The 21,003-nt window shown below is 38.0% G+C and overlaps 1 protein-coding gene across 4 annotated transcripts in view; it reads left to right on the top strand.

Moving 5' to 3' along the window:
• NSUN6 (NOP2/Sun RNA methyltransferase family member 6) overlaps positions 1-19,075 on the top strand; it is a 35,036-nt gene extending 15,961 nt beyond the window's left edge. For 2 of the 4 annotated variants that reach the window (XM_027847810.1, XM_027847811.1), the window contains exons 7-11: positions 4,566-4,685; positions 8,839-8,977; positions 12,405-12,553; positions 16,255-16,380; positions 18,480-19,073. In XM_027847810.1, the coding sequence (XP_027703611.1) occupies positions 4,566-4,685; positions 8,839-8,977; positions 12,405-12,553; positions 16,255-16,380; positions 18,480-18,692 (747 nt within the window). In that variant the 3' untranslated portion in view covers positions 18,693-19,073. Of the gene's footprint in view, positions 1-4,565; positions 4,686-8,838; positions 8,978-12,404; positions 12,554-16,254; positions 16,381-18,479 lie in introns of all 4 variants that reach the window. The other 2 variants (XM_027847808.1, XM_027847809.1) reach the window with 2 other exon arrangements.
• The last annotated feature ends 1,928 nt before the right edge of the window (positions 19,076-21,003 follow it).

Genomic DNA, 21,003 nt, shown 5'->3' with positions numbered 1-21,003 from the left:
CCTTTATGATCTTAGTTATATATGTATTTAAAATGTGATTCTGAGAAGGGGTCCTTTGGCTTCAAAAGACTGCCAAAAGCATAAGAATATCTGTCCCACACCATCTCATTTAGTGATCTCATCAACTTTCATGGTTTCAGTTATCATTCCATGCAGATGAATCCTAGTTTTATATGTCTAGCTCTCATCTCTTTCCTGAACTTTGGTCCTGCATCATCATCTGCTTTTTGGACATCTCAAACTGATGTCCCTTAGGCATCTCAAACATAACATGTCTAAAACAGCTCATTATCTTTCTACCCAAACCTTCCCTTCTTCCCAACTTTTCTATGACTGTTGCAGTACTACAGTCCTTCCCAACATTTGTCACACTTACTCCACATATTCAGTCTGTTGCTGGGTCTTGTCCTTAATACCTTCACAACCTTCTCCTGTATGCATCTGCTTTTCAGGCCCTCGTCGCCTCACACCTGGACTATTGCAGTGGCCTTTTGGTCTCTCTTGCCTTATGTGTATTCTCCACTAAGCTGCTAAAATGATTATCCTGAAGCTGAGGTCTAACTGCATGCCTTCTACCCTCCCCTCACTCCTAAATTCCAGTGGCACCCTATTACTTCCAGGATCAGTGATAAAGCCCTTTGAAACCTGGCCTTGTCCTCCCTTTCCAGTCTTCTCATACTTTACTCCCCGCTACACTTCTGTATTCTGGTTACGTTGGCCCACTTGCTTTACCTTTTACGTGCCACTCCAAATACTGGCTCCCTGCCTTTGTATCGGCTGTCTCCTTTGCTTGGACTGCCTGCCCTTCTTACCTCCATCCCATGGCTTCTCTGATGTCTTTCAGGACTAAGCTCAGATCTCACCTTGAGATCACTTTCCATCTGTTCTGTTTATCTCATGTTGTGGAGTTGCTTCAGTCGTATCCCGCTCTTTGTGACTCCATTTGGGTTTTCTTGGCAAAGATACTGGATTGGATTGCCATTTCTGTCTCCACTTCTCCAGCTCGTTTTACAAATGAGAAATTGAGGCAAACAGGGTTAAGTGACTTGCCCAGGATTCACACAGTTAGTGTCTGAGGCTGGATTTGAATTCAGGTCTTACTGACTCCAGGTCTGGCTCTCTCTCTCTACTGTGCTTCCTAGCTGCCCTTAGGTATATCTAGTTATTTACATGTCTTCTGATTAAAATGTGAGCTCTTTGAGAGCAAGAATAGTGTTTTTTTCCTCTTTGCCTTCCCAGTGCTTAGCATAATTTCTGTTAAGTGCTTAATAAAAGCTTGTTGATTGGCTGCTTTTAAATTTTTTTCCTGACCTGTAATTTCAAGTGTGGGGATGTGCATTTGCACAGATGAAATCACTAGTTTGAACCATAAAAAGGTGGGAGTGTGAATTCCATTGTATCAGCTACCTCAAATAAGGTACACTGGCAGCTCATCTCCAAGGCAGTTATGTGGTGCCACAGTCCACAGAGCACTGGACTGGGAGTGAGGAAGACATGAGTTCAAATGCAGCCCCAGACTAGCTGTGTAACCCTGCACAAGTCACATAACCTCTGTTTGCCATAGTTGCCTCAGCTGTAAAATGGGTACAAATAATAGCACCTGCCTTCCAGGGTTGTTGCAAGGATCTAACTAGATATTTGTAAAGCACTTTGTACAGTACCTGACACATAGGAGACACTTAATAAATGCTTGTTTCCTTCCTCTGTTCTTGTGTATTAATTTGGATCTTTACTTTAACAAGTCAGTAGTCTGACTGCACACATCAGTAATCAGTTGCTTACTGTCTCTTAAAATGTGATGGGTGGGGGCAGCTAGGTGGTGCAGTGGATAGAGCTCTGGCCCTGGAATCAGGAGGACCTGAGTTTAAATTCAACCTCAGACACTTGACACTTACTTGCTATGTGACCCTGGACAAGTCACTTAACCCCATTGCTTAGCAAAAAAAAAAAGCATAACAAAAATATGATGCTCTCTGGTTTGTGATGCTATATCTCTGTGTGGTAGGAACAGTCTTTGTTTTGGGCTGCTGGCGAATGAGGCACCCTAGGTACCAGCACTGAAGAGTGGGTGGGCTGCTCTGCCTGAGTATCACTAAGGCTAGGATTGCATCCATGCCTGGACAGCAATAGCCTTTTATCTCTCTTTTAAGTAGAAGTTTTATTCTTTTTCCCCCCCACATAATAGTGTTTTATTTTTTCCAGTTACATGTAGTTTTCAACATTATTTTTATAAGATTTTGAGTTCCAAGTTTTTTTCTCCTTCCTTCCCCCCACCCCACAAGACAGCAAGCAGTCTGATGTAATAATACATGTATTACATACAGGCTATACACATACAATCATATGAAACGTATTTCCCCATTAGCCATATTGTAAAAGAAGAATCAGGACAAAAGGGAAAAGCCTCAAGAAAGAAAAAACAAAAAAGAGGAAAATAATATGCTTCGATCTGCATTCAGACTCCATAGTTCTTTCTCTGGATGTGGATAGTATTTTCTATCATGAGTCTAGAAGTTTTATTCTTTCAATTTCTTTTGGTCAGTAATTTTTTAAAAATTGCATTTGATGTGCTATGAGTATCCTGAGCCTGAATTTCACTACTTTAGGCCTGGCCTGGAATAGGGTACATCAAGGCTTCTGCATGATTAAACAGTTTTTAGGCTTCTTTTGTGCCTTTCTCCTGATCTGTATTTTCCAACATATTTTAGATGTCTAAATTATTCACTAATTTAATTACTTTATGTCATTTAAAAACAAAAATTATTTTCTTGTTTACCCCTTACCCCCACCTCTCAACCATTAACTCTATTACTAAAGAAGTATTTTGGACTCCCTAGATATTCTGTAAGCATTTCTGAATACAAGCAGTCCTTGGTGAAATGCCTACATGTGGCTAGATCCAGAATGACTCAGTATTTGAGTAAACTTGGTAAAATTTAAGCATTAAAAACAAGTAGTATCGTTGCTGCTCTTCTTCCACATTTCTTTGACAAATGATAATTAAAATTGGGGGAAAGAAATGTGAGAATTGTTCTAATACTGCTCTGGGAGAGGCATAATTAATTTCCTCCACCCCTTCCCCTCCCTGGGCTGCTTCATCTACACCTTGATTTTCATTCCCTTGAAAATCAGAATTTCAAAGGGATTGAATAACCTTGTAAATGTAAATTGATTTAGTTGAGTGTGTTTGGGAAGCTCAACCCTCTAACCTCCTGGCTGACCCGAGTTGTATGGTGATGCGTTTGAGTCAGGGATAGATCTGTGTTTGTATTCTATTCCAGACACTGGTTCTGTTATCTTGGAAAAGTCATTTAACCTTTCTGAGCTTCAGTTTCCTCCACTGTAAAATGGGAATAAAGGTAGTTGTGAAGACCAAATGAGATTAAGCATGTTATGTGCTTTAGAGTCCTATGTAAATGTCATACCACTATGATTAGTAGTGGCTTTAGTAGTAATTGTCCTAGTCTTCTATAATAGATAACTTGAGATTTTAGATTTTGTTCTCATTTTTAGCGGGAAAAAACTACATTCTTTCCAGATAATATCAGAAGCATAAAAGAATGTTTCACCTGTTTCCTTCCTTTAATCTTGTTTTAAAAAAAATTATTGGGACAGCTAGGTGCTGCAGTAGATGGAGCACCAGCCCTGAAGTCAGGAGGACCTGAGTTCAAATCCGGCCTCAGACCAAACGCTTCATATTTACTAGCTGTGTGACCCTGGGCAAGTCACTTAATTCCAATTGCCTTAAAAAATAATAATAATTATTGAAAAACAGTGGTGGGGAAAAATCAATAGTGAGTGCTGCAAAATTACAAATTTCAAACATGGCCCAAAAGAAGAGGTGTGTGAAGACATTCTTACCACACTCGTTGCAAAGAGGTCTACAAATGTGAAACATGGCATATATTTTCAGACTTTTTCAATTTGTTGGTTGGTTTTGCTGATATTTTTCTTTTCCTCTTCTTAGATATTATTTCTTTATCTGTGATAGCTCTCCGGGAAAAGGAGGGATACTGGGACAGATTCTGGTGTTGTAAAAAACAAAACATACTAATAAAATTTATTTTTAAAAAGGAAAATAGTCATGGGAAGCAGGGAGGGCTTTAAATGTATCTTTGTACTGAATTCAGATGTAGAAAAAAACAAAATTGTGGTGCATATTCACTTTTTGTGATAACACCCATTTTTGAAAGCCCTGGAATGACCAACAGTACACAATGGGAATCACTTACATTCTAGATAATGCAAATTGGTCACATTGCCAGAATTTGTTATATAAGTATTAGAAAATTTACTTTCAAGTGCTAGTAACTAACTTTACTTGGTATATTCAGTGGTGGCCATTGATGATGATAGTTTGGTGAGGGAAATTTTATGGGGAGGGAAAATTTGCTTGTATTTCTTCTCATTGTTAGGACTTAGGTAGATGTAATCCCTGGAACTTGTGATAGAAGAAATATATTTGTATGCATTTTTAATATGATGGCATTCAAGTCATTTCAGTGGTAATCATAATTAATTCAAAATTATTTAGGAGGATTATTTCCTTATTTTGCTCTCCTTAGAATTTGCCTTCTGCAGTGGTAAGCCATGTTTTGAATCCTCACCCAGGAGAGAAAATTCTGGATATGTGTGCAGCACCTGGAGGCAAAACAACCCATATTGCAGCATTAATGCATGATCAGGTAAGACTACTCTCAGGGAGATTACTTATGTTTAAATGAGGAAGGTTTTGGTCTTACATCAACTAAGAGGTACCTTCTAACCTCTGACGATGAGGATTAATTGATTTATTTTCATAGTCAAAATGAACAGTTTAAAAGTAGTTATAAAAGTGAGGATACATTCGGTTCTGCAGAAACCTTAAGTAGATCCTAAATAGAGGAGTTCTGTCTTTTTTTGTTGTGAAAACTTGGAGTAAATTATGTCATTGTCAATTATGTTTTTTCTTTATTTTCTTGGGAGCATCATAACCTTTTTCTCCATTGTTGGGGGCTGGTAGGTGGGCTGCATCAGGCTGATAGCATTGAGATTAGAAGAGAAGTAACTGAGGCATGAGATGCTGCAGAGGTGGAGTTGACAAGAGCTGTATCTGAACAGCCAGGAGAGGTGAAAGGCAGAGAAGCGTCACAGCTGACAGGGTTAACACATGATACTGCCCCGACGGAACTAGCAAAATCCAAAGGAGGTGCAGGTTTCGGGGGAAGGATAATGAAAGAAATAAAGAATAATAATTGGTGGTAGAATATCAGTACAGAGATGTCCTCCAAGAGCAACTGGAGATGTAGGTCTGGAGTTCAAGAGACATGTCTTGCTTCTGGCCCCAACTTGCTGCTAATGCAACTACCACCTTAGTTCAGGCCCTCATCATCTCTCACCTAGATTGTTGGCAGCATCGAACGAATTGGTCTCTGTGCCTCATTTCTTATCATTTCCAGTTTATCCTGTACACTGCTGCCAAAGTAATTTTCCTTAAGTGTAGATCTGACCCTGTGACTGATTCCTATACTCAACCAATTCCAGTGGCTTCCAGTTGCCTCTAGAATATAAGCTTCTCTGTTCAGCTTTTAAAGCCATACAAAACCTCATCCCAGCCTAACTTTATAGCCTTATTGGATGTTATTCCCTCTTCGTACTCGCCAGTCCAGTCAGACTGTTCTTCACTCTTATTCCTATCTCTATATTTTCCATCCACCCCTTGCTTTTGTACTGGCTATCCTCCATGCCTGGAATGAACTCATCTTTATCTCAGCTTCATAGAGTGCTGCTTTTCCTTTAAGATGCAGCTCAGGCTTTCTGCAGAAAGCATTTCTCCATCCCTCGTACTGCTAAAGCCTTCCCTCCCAAATGCCTTGTATTTAACTACTCTATGTGTATAAACTTTATATTTATACTGCATATATTTGTATATGAAGTTGTCTTCTCATTAGAATATAAGCTCATTGTAAGTAAAGATTCTTTCATTCTTTGTTCTTGTATCCCTTGGTGCTTGGAACATAAGTACTTGTTGATTGATTAGAGATAGATACTATATAATCTCAACTGGGATCTGACTACTGCACTCCAATCTTTATTTTTCTTTGATTGACAGTTATGCTTCCCACAAGATTCCTACACCATCTCTTCCCTCTCCCTTTCAGAAGAAGCTTCATACCTTCAACTTTACTGAGATAATTAAGGCCATCCTTCTTCTCTCCATTGCATATCTCTAACCCCTCAAAACATCTCAGAATATCCTCCATTCTATCAAATCATCTTTCCTGATGCTAGTTATACTCCCCCAGCAGTGCAAGAGGAAAGAAACCTCACTATCTGGGTCATATTCTATTTTGCATTGCCTAAGATAGTTATATACATTTTTTCTGGTAATTTGTAGTACTTATTAATTGACCAGATAAGTGACATTATTCAGGAAAACAAAATATTACATTAGAAAGGTGAAATTCTGGAATGGGCATGGAACAAAATCCACTGATTTGCAGGCTCAGGCTATTCATTATTACTATTTTCGCAGTCCATTTATCTAGAATTTTATTCAGATTTTTTCTGGACAACTCAAAATATCATGTCAAATCATCTATTACAGAGAATTGCCTTTGTAGCTAATCCTACTAAATCACCTCAAGGAAGAGATCTTATGAATAGAAACGTGGATATATGTAGTGTAATTCTTTGAGGATTGGGCAGTCCTATTTCAGCAAACAGTTAATATGAAGTGCCAGGAGAACTGAATTTACATATGCCTTGCTTTATGCTGTGTTTATGTTTTATGAACGTTTGTGTTTAAATTAAACCCATTTTAAGTATATTCATAGTTTGCTATTTAAGGTAACCCTAAAGTGGACCATTTAAAAAGTGAAATTCACTTGAATTTATGGATATGGATTCTATATTTATCTAAATAAAAGTGTATCTTGTAATTATTGATTTTGTATTAGCAAAATGTCTTTGTAAATAGGACACTATAGTGAAGTTGCATAGAGACAACTTAGAAAAAAATTAGCCAAAAATCTAATTCCAAATCTAACTTTATCTGTATCAGCAATTTTTGGTATTTTTGTTTTCAGTCAAATGAAATAAAAAGGCATTTTGGTTAAGAATAAGAGGTTGTTTTTTTGTTTGTTTGTTTGTTTTATTTTAAATAAAGCCCTTAGAGAAGGAGATTTAACCATGTCCTCCCCACCCCATTCCAATTTCTTAAATCTTTCTTTGTCAGGACATTATTCTTAATGACTAGTTCATATCTTTTGTACTGCATCTTGAACTCATTTCCTTCATTCCTGTTCTTAGTTATCAAAATCTATATCATTGTTCCTCACATATTTTAAGACTATTAAATCAATTCTTGTCACCAAACAAGATATTCCCAGCCTTCACTAAAAGTATTTTTCTTTAACCCTTTGTTTTTTAAATCCTGTCCATATTCCTTTGAGCTGTGGAATATGCTTCAGTAAGAATATGAAAAATGTTAAATAAAATAGGAATGTCTTTAATATGTCAAGAGATCTCTGATTTCATTGGCGTGAATACTCTTTGGGAGAGGCTAATGAAGCTGTTACAATTAATTAGCATATTTTAGGTCATTGATGCAAGTACAAAAACGATAAAAACAAGGTAATAAATTTAAAAGGTCAGATCTGCTTCATATTAAGTCCCATTTACTTAATGGGACTTTGAAGAGTCATGATTTCATTAGTGTGGGTACTTATCACCTCATACAAACTTCTTGAGAGTGGCAGCCATGGCATATTGCATAGAGTGTTGGACTTGGAAATTAGGAAAACCTTGGTTTAAGTCGCATTTCAAACACTTAACTTGCTGTGTGATTCTGGGCAGTCATCTCTAAAATAAAAGGGGTTAGACTTGACCTCTAAGGTCCCTTTTAGCTATACTTTATAATCTTAAGATTCTTGTGATAAGCCACTCTCTCTATAATGAGCAGGAGGCATTGATCTTTGTATGATAGAAAATGATAGAGCTCACTATTCATTTTATGTAGTGTTAAACTTTTCTCTCCTTTTTTTGTGAACGTGTACCATTTTTACTGCACAATTAACAAACCACAGTATTTGTTCATTGTAATGTACTTTGGCTTGTTTTTTGTCTGATTTCAACTGTAACAATTCATATAGTTATATCTTAGAGAATATGTGTGCATATTTATGTATGTGTGTGTATGTGTATATATATGTATATGTACATATATATAGGTTGTGTATGTATGTATATAAAACACATAGATTAAGGAAATTCTTGAGCCATGGTAAGGATTGATTTTAAAAGCAAAATGAATAAGCATCCAGTACATGTGTATCTTAGAGTTAAGGCAATAAGAGCTGAATGTTGAGTTTTGTTTTTCAACGAGTGAGTAGGGTACATTGTTATCCAATAAGATAATGATTGTTCTGTTTACTTCTGGAAGATATATTTCATCTCAAAGTTCCTTTTGGCATTTTGCAAATACTATTATTATACTTGTTTTTCAGCTTTGATTAAAAGTAGCTTGGCATTGTGTTTACTTTTCCAGTTTTATTTAGATTAAGAGTATTTTCTCTTAAAGTCAAGCTATCTTTCAAGTCAGCTAAAAAAAAGATAAAGTGTACCCTGTTGGCAAAAACATGTTTTATAAAAGAAAAGCACTAAAATGTATGGTTAGTCATATGTTTAGTACCTTTCCTTACTATAGTAGTTTATGTGAAATGTATGCATTTATTTAATGAATTTATTCTTAAAATTAGGAGTAGGGGGAGAAAGACTTTTTTCTCATGAATTTTCACATATTGTTAAAAGTTTTAATGACTACATTGGATTTATATTTCATTTAAAAAATTTCTGTAGGGTGAAGTAATAGCACTGGACAAAATACCCAACAAAGTAGAAAAAATAAAGCAAAATGCTGCATTATTACAGTTGAACTGTATCAGGGCCTTCTGCTGTAATGGGAAAAGGGCACTTGGGAAGGCAGAGCATGGACAAGGTAAGGTTTTTTATTTTAAAAGCTTTTGAAACTAGATTTTAGAGATAAATACTAACCAAATTTTTGTTAGTTGTGTTAAAACCACGTTAACATCTGTAAGTCTCTGAAACCTTGATGATGAAAACAGGGCACTTTAGCACAGTGGGTTTTCCTTTTCATTTCTTCATTATCCCTTGTTCAGTAACATGTACTTGAACACTATAAACCCTCTACCTCATAGAGGCGTTCATTTTAATTCCAGATATCACAGAAGCCTGTTATTATTGAAGCTTTTTTTTTTGTTGTTGTTGTTGCAAGAGCTCAGCTTCTTAGCTTATTTTCACTTTTTTTAAGTTCTTACATATTTTGGCTTAAGATGACATTTTTAATGTGGTGGCCACTGTATATGTTTTTAAAGATTATGGTAAATTAGTACAATTTTATATATGTCATTGATGGAAAAAAATTTTGTTATGGAAATCTTTATAGATTTTTAAAATTTTTCATTTGTTTGTTGTGCTTCCAGTTTCATCCTTAAGTAGTCTGGGGATATTCTGGCATAATTGGGTCTCTCACCAAACTTTATATAACCCTATTTTTATTTCTCTTCAAGCTGTTTTGTGACATTATAAAGCTGATAATCTTCCACAATCCTATCTGTAAAATTTTTGTGAATGACTTTATATTTTAAACTGGTGGTGTTCTTGGCTGTCCTATTTCTAGGCTTGTCAAGGGAATTGATTACTTGCTAGTTAAGATAAAGCAGTCATTAAGATCATGTCTGAATCTAGGTCATCTAGCTCAACTCGGTCATGTGCCTTGGAAAGGATGAAATATTCTCTTCTCCTGGCACCTGCATGTCCTTAAAGATTCTTATTTTGACCATTTTCTCTTCTTTCTTAAATATTTGTTGGTCATCTCATCTGATCCCTTACCTTCACGTGTCACCTCTGTGTATACGATTTTCAAGCCTATACCTTCACATCAGAGTCATCCTAGGCTTCCATTCCTGTGTTGATAATTGCCTGCTAGATTTTGCCACCAGACCATTTTATTGGCCCCTCAAATTCAACATGCCCAGTATTAAAGTCCCTATCCCCCAAAGCCCGGCCTTTCCCTTGCCCTCCCACATTCCATCAGTTGTCAGACCTTTCTCTTCTGCTTCTTGCTTGTGCCCCCTCCCACCCATTCTCAGTGCAGCCATCAGCTTGTGTCCAGCTCCCCAGCTGGTCTTTCTATTGCCAGTCTAGCCTTTTTCCAAACTCTTACTAATACACTGTCTGAACCATCTCAGTGATCTGTAGAACTTCCTGCTACTCCTCATGGTCTGCCAAATAGAGTAGAGAATGCAGGAGCTTGGTATTCCAGAGCCTCTGTCCTCTGCACAGAAACCAGTCTTGTGGCCTTTTCTGACACTACAGCTTTACACACACACACACACACACACACGCACGCACGCACGCACGCGCGCTAAACTGAATCTTTCTCCATCCATAGTTTTTTTAACCTTTCCTGTTTTCTTGTGCCTCATCTCCTTTCCCAAACTTCTGATACCACTTTATAAGGAATCACCTTGTGCTTTTCTCACTATCCCATCTATTATACTTATTTGCATGCATCCCTTTTTTGGCTTATTATGAAGTAAACTACTTTTGAGAAGATTCCAGGTTTAACTGTCTTTGTATCCCCAGTGGTTATTGCAGTGCCTTGCATGTAGTAGAGGCTTATAATTGTTCGCTAATTGAGACAAGCTAGAAGAAGTAGAGAATGGGTGAAGATAAAAAAGAAATTTTGAGTTTAAGAGTATAGAAGTGTATAGAGTATAGAAATATCAGATGATCCTGAGGCAGTGTGGCAGCATAGTAGATTTCAGCCTTGGGCCCAGAGTTGGGAAGACCTGAGTTTAAATCGTGTCTCAGACCCTTGAAGCTGTGTGGCCCTAGGCCAATCACTTAACCTCTCTGGGCTTCAATTTCCTAATCAGTAAAATGAGAGAATTGGATTTGATGGCCTCCTAGCTCTAAATCTATGAGCCTAAATAAATAAATAAAGGTGGTGGGGGAGGGTTGAGGGAAAGAAAAGGGAATAAGCATTTAGATAGCACCTACTGTGTGCCAGTCACTGTGCTCAATGCTTTATAATTGTTATTTCATTTGATCCTCACAAGAACCCTGCAAGGTTGGTAGGTGCTGTTATGGTTCCCATTTTAAAGATGAAGAAGCTGAGGCAGGCAGAGGTGAAGAGACTTGCCCAGGGTCACACAACTAGTAAAATGTCACAGGATGGATTTGATCTCAGGCCTTCTTGACTCCAGTCCCCATGATCTCTGTCCAGGCCACCTGCCTGCCAGATTATGATTCTACCAGACAAGTAAGCAGGGGTGTCCTGCTGAGTGTGTGTGTGTTGGGATGGCAGTGTGAGAAGCGCAGAAGTTTGGAACAGCACTGTGAGAAATGTGTGAAGTAGAGACAAACACAGAAATTTCTAAGCGGTGCCGAAGGGCCGGGTGACCCCAGACAGCCTGGCTCTGGTGTGGACCCAGGCAGCTTGGCTGTGTGGCTTTCTTTAAAGGGGAGTGAGTGACTATGAGCAAAGGATGCCCGATAGAGCTTTACAGTTTGTCAGGTACATTCCATGGGTTACTTGTTGGAACCTCACAGCAGGCCTTTGAGATGTGCAATTATCTCTGTTTTAGAGACAAAGAAACTGAGACCGAGGCAGAGGTTGAATGACCTACCTGATTCCCTGAAAGTCAGAAAGGTAGGAGGAAAGGGATTCTTATGCAAGGATAGTGTTATACTAAGAGGTGACCATGTGGTCTGGATCATCTAGTGAGACAAGTTAAACTCTGAGGGAATTGATGCCTGAGAGAACATGGAGGGAAGCCTTTAGGGATCAGAGATCAAAAGGAAAGTGAAGGAATGAGAACTAGGGGAGCTAAGGAGGTTATAGTCTGAGCAGAGGAACTCCATTCTAAGACATGGCTCTTTCAGTGTATGGTTGGAATAAGGTCATCAAAGGTGAAGGCTAGAACCACATCCTCAGAAACTGCCTCTTTGGGGTCTTTTTCCTTGGTTTGTGCCATGCCAGAACTTGAGTTGCAATGGTCTGAGACTCATTTAAAGTTGCTTACTGGAATTGGGCTACAAGATATCATTTTCCTAGACCTTCATATGACATTAAATTGTAATAAGCACACATCCCAAATACTATTACAGTTTCAGTTTTTAAAGGTAAGTGTTCTACATGAAATCTATGTTAAAGTTTAAGCCAGTGATAACATATAACTTCTTGGGTGAGATGAAAAGCTTTTCTCTGTTATTTTTGCTCTTATTGATCTGTTATTACTAAATGTCTTTTCTCATACTTGTAATATTTCAGCAGTCATTGGTATCTGTTCCAGATTTGTTAGGGTAAGTTGGAGACATACTCGTAATTTCAATTACAGGGGGACCACCATTCTTACCTGAGTCCTTTGATCGAGTTCTTCTTGATGCTCCCTGTAGTGGGATGGGACAGAGACCAAACATGGCTTATACTTGGACTCTAAAGGAAGTGACATCTTATCAGCCATTACAAAGAAAACTCTTTGCTGTGGTAGGTATTAATCATTCAGCTTCGTTTCACTAGTTTTACGTTTCAAAGAGGCGTATTATTAGAGGCCCTAGTATAGGTCCATGTAGTTAGTTCCTCTGAATGTTGAGTAAACCTTATGAGTAAACTATGACAATAGTTATTGCTATATCAGTGATACCTACAAAAACTTTTATACATTAAACTTCAGCCTATTGGGAAATAATTAAGTGACTTAAATAGGGTCACAGAGCTAGTAAGAGTTTGAGGCCAGATTTGAACTTAGAAAGATTCTGAAGATCACCTGGCAGGATATGATACCAGACAGTAAGCTCCTTTCTTGAACTAAAATGCCAACCATTCAAATTTTACTGCACAGAGTGCAACTCCAATGGGCTGGCCATGTTGTTCAAATGCCAAATGTATGCTTGCCTAAAAGATTATTTTATGGAAAACTAACGCAGGGCAGGCACTCACATGGTGGTTAGAAGAAGCAATACAAGGACACTCTCAAGGTCTTTCTTAAGAACTTCGGAATTGATTGCGTGACATGGGAGACACTGGCTAAGGACCGCCCAGCATGGTGTACCCTCATCAGCGAAGGTGCTCTGTGAGCAAAGCAGAATTGAAGTAGTTCAAAAGAAATGTGAGATACACAGATTTAGAGAATCCATCCCAAATGTTCCCATGTACTACTTGTGCCCAGTCTGTGGTAGAGCATTCCAAACTCATATTGGTCTGATCAGCCACAGTTGGGCACACTCTGACTTGACTCTAACATAATGATGTCATTTTGGTCCTCTTTGAGGACGAAGGACAACTAATCATTGGGAAATAGGCTTTCACTATAAAAATGACCAATTCATTGGTATAGAGAAACATAATTTACACCTTTTAACTCCTATCCAGGAATAATAAACTGATTTCAGAATGTAATAATCAGTTTGAACGATCTACTTTTTTTAGCTGGTTCTCAGTCCTTTAAAATTGAATATGAGTAATACTTTCTTTGTGGTGACTTCATTGGTTCCCATGAAATTTCTCTCTTCTCATGGATATGTAAAGGCTAGATTAGTAATAGAAATAAGAAAATTTTCTTTTTCTGCCTGTTTCCCCAGAGAATTTTCTGTTTAGCTTTCCACAGGCTTTTGTTCTTGCTCAAGGGTTGTAGTGGGTGGATCATTTGTCTAGTTTTCAATTGAAGGTTGAATAGCGTACAGCTGAGAACCAGAAAGTTGCAAAAAGCTATGAGCAATGAGGAAAGTATTACCACAAAGCTTTACTTTTTAGATAAGGTATGATTCTGTCTTGAGGACCTCATGGGGTTTATTGACATGGAATTGTGTACAAAATAAGTACTGATTTAACAAGATTGGTGATTTCTTAGTTACGTAAGAGCGAGAAGAGTTACACAGTGAAGAAGATAGAACAGCTATAAAAGCATGACAGTCAGGAGCCATTTATCATAAGGATAAATAGTCCTCCCTAAGTTAGACTTCTGTCAGTGTTCCTAAAGATGATCATGGTGGACTTGAGTCATCCAGAAAAAGTTAAATATGCTCAACATGCACGACAAAGTCACTGTCTATATTCTGTTTAATAAAGCAGGGAAATTAATCCTTTAGAGGAGAAGTTTTTTATTCATTCAATTTACTATACAGTAAATTGTGCCCTAAAGGGTACCGTCCAGTTTTGCTTTGTTTGTGGCTTGGTTCTTCTTAAGCTAGAATTACTCAAAAGTATTAGTAACTACTTTTGTTATTTGTGTTTTCTCCTCTTTCATCTTTTCTTCTCTCCATTTTGAAGAGAAAATTAAGAAGAAAATTTTTCTTGTACAATCTTGTCCTGTCTCTACATCTTCCACACCTCTTTCTCCTCTTTGGCTTTGAAATGGCAGCCACTCTTCTCTAGAAAGGTTTATTTAAATATATTTTGTCCTTGTGAAGATAAATGATTACAATAAAGAGCAGACAGATGATTGCCACTATGGTAGAGACAGAGTTGATCTCTTATTTATTACATCTTTCCAGTTGCTTATCATTTGTCTTGTTTGGTTTCCCTGTGCACCATAAACTCTATGAATTGAGATGATAGCATTTTCTCTAGTACCAAGATTCTTCAAACCTTAAATGGGAAAGGAAAGGACATCTTAAAACATACGTTTCACACTCATTTGCACATCATTGCTGGATTCCTGTCCTTCCATCACTTCTCTAGCTGCTGAAAGCAATCTTTAGTTTAAAGTGGCACTTTGTAGATAATAGAGGAATTACTGAAGGAAGGAATTGTGGTTTGGGAAATGTGTTTTCCAAACGATATTGCCACCAATCAGCTCAGTCCACGTTCCTTAGTAAATGGGGTTAAGAGTTCCAAAGATTAAAGAAGCTTGCCAAGAGTGCTAGCAGACTGGAACCTGAATAGTCCATATCAGATAACTTACATTTTCTTCTGTTTTCCCAATCATTTGATTTTGTTCTACAAATCCTTGCTGTCTCATGGAATCATTGATTTTTGTTTGGTCCGTTACAGTTTTCAGGGAGTTTGTTGCTTGGGTCAGGTTTGTCGATTTTTCTTCTCAGCTATTTCTTTCCTTCCAGAGCTTTTATTTCATTTTTGATATTTGGCTTCATTTTTTCCTAGGTATTCATGTAGTCCATGTGGAAAAGCAGCTTTCCCTTTGGGTCTGTGCTTGTAGTTGTTACAGAGTGATTATCTCTTTCTTTGGAGGATCTTTAGATTTGCAGTAATTTTTGGTGCTGGTCAGTGTTTCCTTTAATTTACTCATTTCCAGCTTTAGGCCTTGTCCCGTCATACACTTTTGGGGAGGGTGGTTAACCCTACATCATGTGGGTCCCTGTACTAACCCATTCTTTCCTCACCATGTCTTTGAACCTCAGAGCTTTCCCTGGCAGGTGTCTCAGGACAAGGTGCTAGGGACCCAAGAGTACCCGGGTCTGAGGTATCCCAGACTAAGTGCTTCTGCTACATGCTGGCCCCTGCTTTGTACTTCCCTGATCTTCATTCTGGGAGCCTTCTGATTACTTAAGAAAGCTCTCTGCTCTTAACTGCCTCTGCACTCCTAGCCTTGCAGGCTTCATGTGTCCCTGGTGGTCTCTAGTTCTGCTGGGACTGCTGGGGAGGGGGATACTTTCTTACTGCCCTTGAGCTTCTCACTGATCTTTTGTGCAGTTCTGCAGTAGAAGTGACTTAATGGAGTGTCTCATTGGATTTCTTGATCATCATTTGGTTTGGTACGAACTTGAGGCTTTTGCTGGTGTTAGGTGGACTGCCCCCTTCTCAGGCATCTTGTAGGAAACACTGGGAACTTGGATACTTGTGTGGAAATTTACCTTCCTCCATCCTGGTTAGAATGAAACTGCTTGGTAGAGAATGGAGAAAATCATTGTGGTAAATATGCTGATTATTTAAGAATATCTTCAGGTGGACAATAATCTAATTTAAATGTGTGAGCTTTTGGGTGGGGCAGGATGGGGGTGAGGAGGGAGATTGAGATGGGGCTCTAATACCAGTCAAGTCAAAAAAAAGGCTGTCTGTCGCTGTGTGCTTCAAACCCTTCACCAACCGCTTCATACTTTTACCTGGAAGCTCATCTTTTAAATCCTGTTAACCTGTTCCAGTTACCTAAAACTTGATTTTGGTAAGTATTTTATTCAGACTAAGTATTAAAAGGTATTGATTCCTTCCCATGACTGTGTGTCCTCTAGGCAGTTCAGCTGCTAAAGCCAGGGGGTGTGCTGGTCTACAGCACGTGTACAGTTGCACTGGCAGAAAATGAAGAACAGGTCGCTTGGGCTCTCAGGGCTTTTCCATGTCTCCAGCTTCTGCCTCAGGTAAGGGGGAGCTTCGGTTTCCTCTCAAGTATTTGCTAGCTCGACATACCTAGGAGAGAAGAGTCTTCTGTGTACAACTTAACAGAACCCATGGTGGACTGTACAGTGGGTTTCCCTAATTGCAGCCAGGGAAACCCAGTCCATAGAGAATTGAGTTACAGGGAGGGAGGATTATGTTTTCAGGATTTTTTTGGTTAGCCTGGGCCATTCTAGTGAAAGCCACAGAGATAAGTTGTATTTCTGTTATGGACCCTGAGATTAATTATTATAGTTGTAGCTCTTCTTATTACTCGGTGCCTTGAATATTTTCTGAGAAGTTTTTTGTTTTGGGGTTTTTTTTTTGCCCTTTTCTATAAAATGCTTTATTCCTCATGGGAGAACATGGTGCCCAATCTTCCTCTTGTCATTTCAAAGCTAATCAGACTTTATAGCTGTGTGACATAGAAGAGTACACTCGCTAAGGGGGGAAAATGATTGAGAAGTCTGAATTTTTTTGTAGCTCATTATATAAGCTTTTACAAAATTTGCACTCGATTGAACCTAGAACAGTCAATATGTTCTATAGGATGGTTTTAATCTGATAACTTTCATGATTACATTTGTACCTGGTGCTATTTGGGGTTAAGTTTGATCCTGGAAGAAAACTCTTATTATTCCAAACACATTAAATATTACAAATTCACTTCTGTTCCTTATGTGGGACCATATAGAATGAAGAAAGGAAGGGAATAAACATTTCTATAGCAGCTGATATGGTCCAGGAGCTGTGCAGAGTGCTCTACAAATAGTGTCTCTTTTGGTCCTCATGACTACCCACAGATGTAGGTACTGTTATCATCCTCATTTTACTTTGGAGAAGAACTGAGACAAACTGAGGTTAAGTGTCTTGCCCAGGCTCACAACTAATAAGTGTCTAAAGTCATATTTGAACTTAGTTCTTCCTGATTCTAGGCCCAGAGCTTTATCTACTGCACCACCAGCAGCATCTGATAATAAACAAGTTTAAGCAGAGTTAGCACCAAGACAGTGAAATGCTAGCACATCTTTAGAGTAATTTCATAGGGAATCTCCAAAATATTTTTTATATACGAATGGCATTTTCTGTAGTTGTTATAGTGGAAAGTGCATTGGACATGGAGCCAGAAGTCCTAGCTCCACTTTTTACTTATTGTTTTCCTTTGGGTAAATTGCTTACTCTCAACTCCATGTTCATCCTCAGGTACTGTCCACAGGGAGTGTTATGAAATCATAGAGGCAGAATTTTGGAGACCCTAAGAGATCATCTGGTCTCAGGCTGTCATTTTATTGATGAGATAATCTGTTAAGTGCTTTGTAACTAAAAAGTGATAAGTGTATTATTCTTCTTCTAGTTAGCATCAAGTAAACTACTTTTTCAGGAATGTCTTTTATGAACACACCCATATTGGCATTGTAAGAATCAAATGTTTGTGTTTTGCATATTGTTTTCATGTTGTGACATGAAGCAGTGATTTTTGGGCTAAGAATTTGCCGTAATAGTATCAAAGATAGCTCTCTCAGGGTTATGTAATCTTTTTTCCCAGCTAGATGTTGTCTTAAATGATACATTTTTTTCATAAGTTTTTTGTTTTCCTGAGACATAAAAGCCCTTTTGATGTTTTCTTACCACTCAGGTGCTGTAGATCAAAGAAAAGCACTTTTAAATTTGTCATAATATTCCTTGGAAATTATTATATCATTGCTCCTTGAGATTCTGATAGATGAAATGTTATGTCTTACTGCAAACATGTAAGGGAGAGTAGGTCCTGCTACTTCTGACTACTGTTCTTGTTCCAGTTTGCTACCCTGGAAAATACAAAAACAATTCCTCCAAAATAAAGGGACTTCACTATGCTTGTTTAAGTACTTTGTAAACTATAAAGCTCTATGTAAATGACAATGTGAGCTTATATTGTAAGTAGAAGAAACGTTTTGGTTAATGTCATCATCTGAATTTAGCCTATATTTATGTTGAGGTAACTTAATGTAATTAAGTAATGTGAGTTAACATATGCATGTATCAGTTACAAAGAAATAAGAAACATGACTTGTAATAGTACTTGATGACTTTCTACAAACAGGAACCACATATTGGAGGAGAAGGAATGGTAGGAGCTGGCTTATCACTTGACCAACTGAAGCAGCTGCAGCGATTTGATCCATCCATCATACCATTAAAGGATACTGACATAACCTCTGTTAGAGATGCCAGGAGAGAAGACATGATCTGGTTAGCAAATAAGGACTGTATAGGTTTTTTTATAGCGAAATTTGTGAAACGTGAAAGCTTTTAGGAAAAGAATTTTCAGAAGTCAAAATTCCACCAAGTGTTTGCTGCATAAAAATATTATTGCTGCGGTGTTGTTAAGCCAGCAGACTGATAATATGGTTGCTATGGAAGCAGGAAAATGTGCCAGTTTTTCTTTAAGAACCGAGTCATAGGTTAAAGAAACCAAAGGGGTAGAGTGAGATTATGTTTATGAAGAATTCATTTTTTACTTATAATGTTTTAGACTACAAAGAAGATACCTTCAGATATGTGAAAATATCTTCTTTGTTGGTCTGTTTTTGTTCATAAGGAATGTGGTATAGTAAATGTCAGATTATATTTTCTACAGATTTCCCTTTTAAGTGCATATTTAATGTATAAATCACTTGGTTACATTAAAAATATTTTCTGTTCACAGTTTTTTTTAATACTATTAATGTATAAGGAATTCACATTTTTCTGTGTTTTATCATTTCACTTTTTTCAGCTGTCACTTGGTAAATCTTTTCTAACTGAAATAAAATTAATAGTATTTCTGGAACACTTCTAAATGATTTGATTATGTAACTTTTCATTTGTGTTAAATATGCTGTAATTTTTCTTGTTCAGTTGTTTTTCAGTTACATCCACTGTTTAGGGTTTTCTTGGCAAAGATACTGGAATAGTTTGCCATTTCCTTCTCCAGCTCATTTTACACATAAGGAGCTGTGGCAAACAGTGTGAAGTGACTTGCCCAAGGTCACACAACTATTAAATGTCTAAGACCAGATTTGAACTCAGGAAGATGAGTCTTCCTGACTCCAGGCTGCGCACTCTATCCCTGTATCACCTAGCTACAGTCAGTCATTTCTCAAGATTTTAACTACCAGGGAACTAACAGGTTTTTCAGGTTACAGTTTTGTGTTTCTTTGTGAATTAATGTCATTTTTTCATTATGACACAATTACTCTTCTGCCATATGATAGAATATATCTTGTTTAAGTTAATGTAAATATTTTAGAGGCCTCATGACACAGTCTACCAAAAAATTTTGTGATTTATGCTGCTTTAGGGAGACATATGCCTGCCAGAGGTGTTACCTCTGTTAGTAGGTCTATGCAGAATCCCAGTTGAGAAGGGATTCCCTGTAGATGGTGAAGTCTTTCAGATGCTCCTATTTGCAGATGACGTTCTGACTGCATCAAGTCTTGGAACATTGCAGATTGTCCTAAATGAGAGTAATAATTATTCTAAAGAGTTTGATCTAACTAGCCACACAAGAAAACACAAGCAAATGAAAGATACTTCTTGTCCGGACTACATCCAAGTGAATGGACAGCATATAGAACTAAACAAGAAACCAGACAGTGAGTTAGGCCCAAAGTGGAATAAAGAGGAGGACAGCCTGGTTTGTTTTAGGGAAATTGCAAAGTTCTTTCAGTGACCCTGAAGCTTCTCCCTAAAACAAGGTCCATCTTTTTAATACCAGTATCCTTCTGACGATGGGTGGCTGTGAGTGGAAGAACTCCAAAGAATCAAAGTTGATGATCACCTAAAAGGCAGTCAAGAGGCACATGGTGGGCATGCACAGGCTGCAGCACATTACCAAGAAGGGTAAGTTAGATAGAAATGTATGATGAAAAAAGATGAGTTGGTTATGTAGGGGGAGTGAAGGATAACCAAAAGAAAGACTCTTCTCTATCAGTAGCATGCTCCATTGATAGCCTTGTGATGCCAAGGAAATTGGAGGTAGACCTCCCCTTCCCTAGCATTTTGGGTGGGTGCCCTTTGGTGAAATCATCGGGCTGAATGGAACAGAGTTGCCCAGAATGAGTAGGCTTACATGGGTTACATTCTGCATCTTTGAAGGAAGGAAACAAGCACTTATTAAGCACCTGCTGTGTGCCAGGCACTGTGCTAAGTAAGCAATTTACAGATATCTCATTTGCTTCTCTCAACAACTCTGGGAGGCAGGTGCTATTGTTATCCTTATTTTACAGTTAGAGTTCACAGCAGAGGCAGACAAAAATTAACTTGCCCAGGGTCACACAGCTAGTAAGTGTCTGAGGCCAGATTTGAACTCAGGTTTTCTTGATATTATCCAGGCCCAGGGCTCTATCTGCTGCGTCATCTAGCCGCCTATCTTTGGTGGAAATACCGACATCAACAAGATTATACATCCATTGTAATGAATATGTTTTTCCTCTTAACTAATCTTAAATGTGAGCAAAGAAGAATTCTTCATGAGAATGCATTTGAAAAACTCAGGAAAACAGTCTGCATATTCATAGTGTTTTGTTGGACAATAGTAGAGCATTAGGAATCTGCATCATCTTTAGGGCAGAAACTGTTTTCCT

The sequence above is a fragment of the Vombatus ursinus genome, unplaced genomic scaffold, assembly GCF_900497805.2.
Source record: "Vombatus ursinus unplaced genomic scaffold, bare-nosed wombat genome assembly UNPS02005459.1, whole genome shotgun sequence".
NCBI classification, from domain to species: Eukaryota; Metazoa; Chordata; class Mammalia; order Diprotodontia; family Vombatidae; genus Vombatus; species Vombatus ursinus.
The sequence above is the reverse complement of the archived record's forward strand: the minus strand, read 5'-3'. Positions and strand labels throughout refer to the sequence as shown.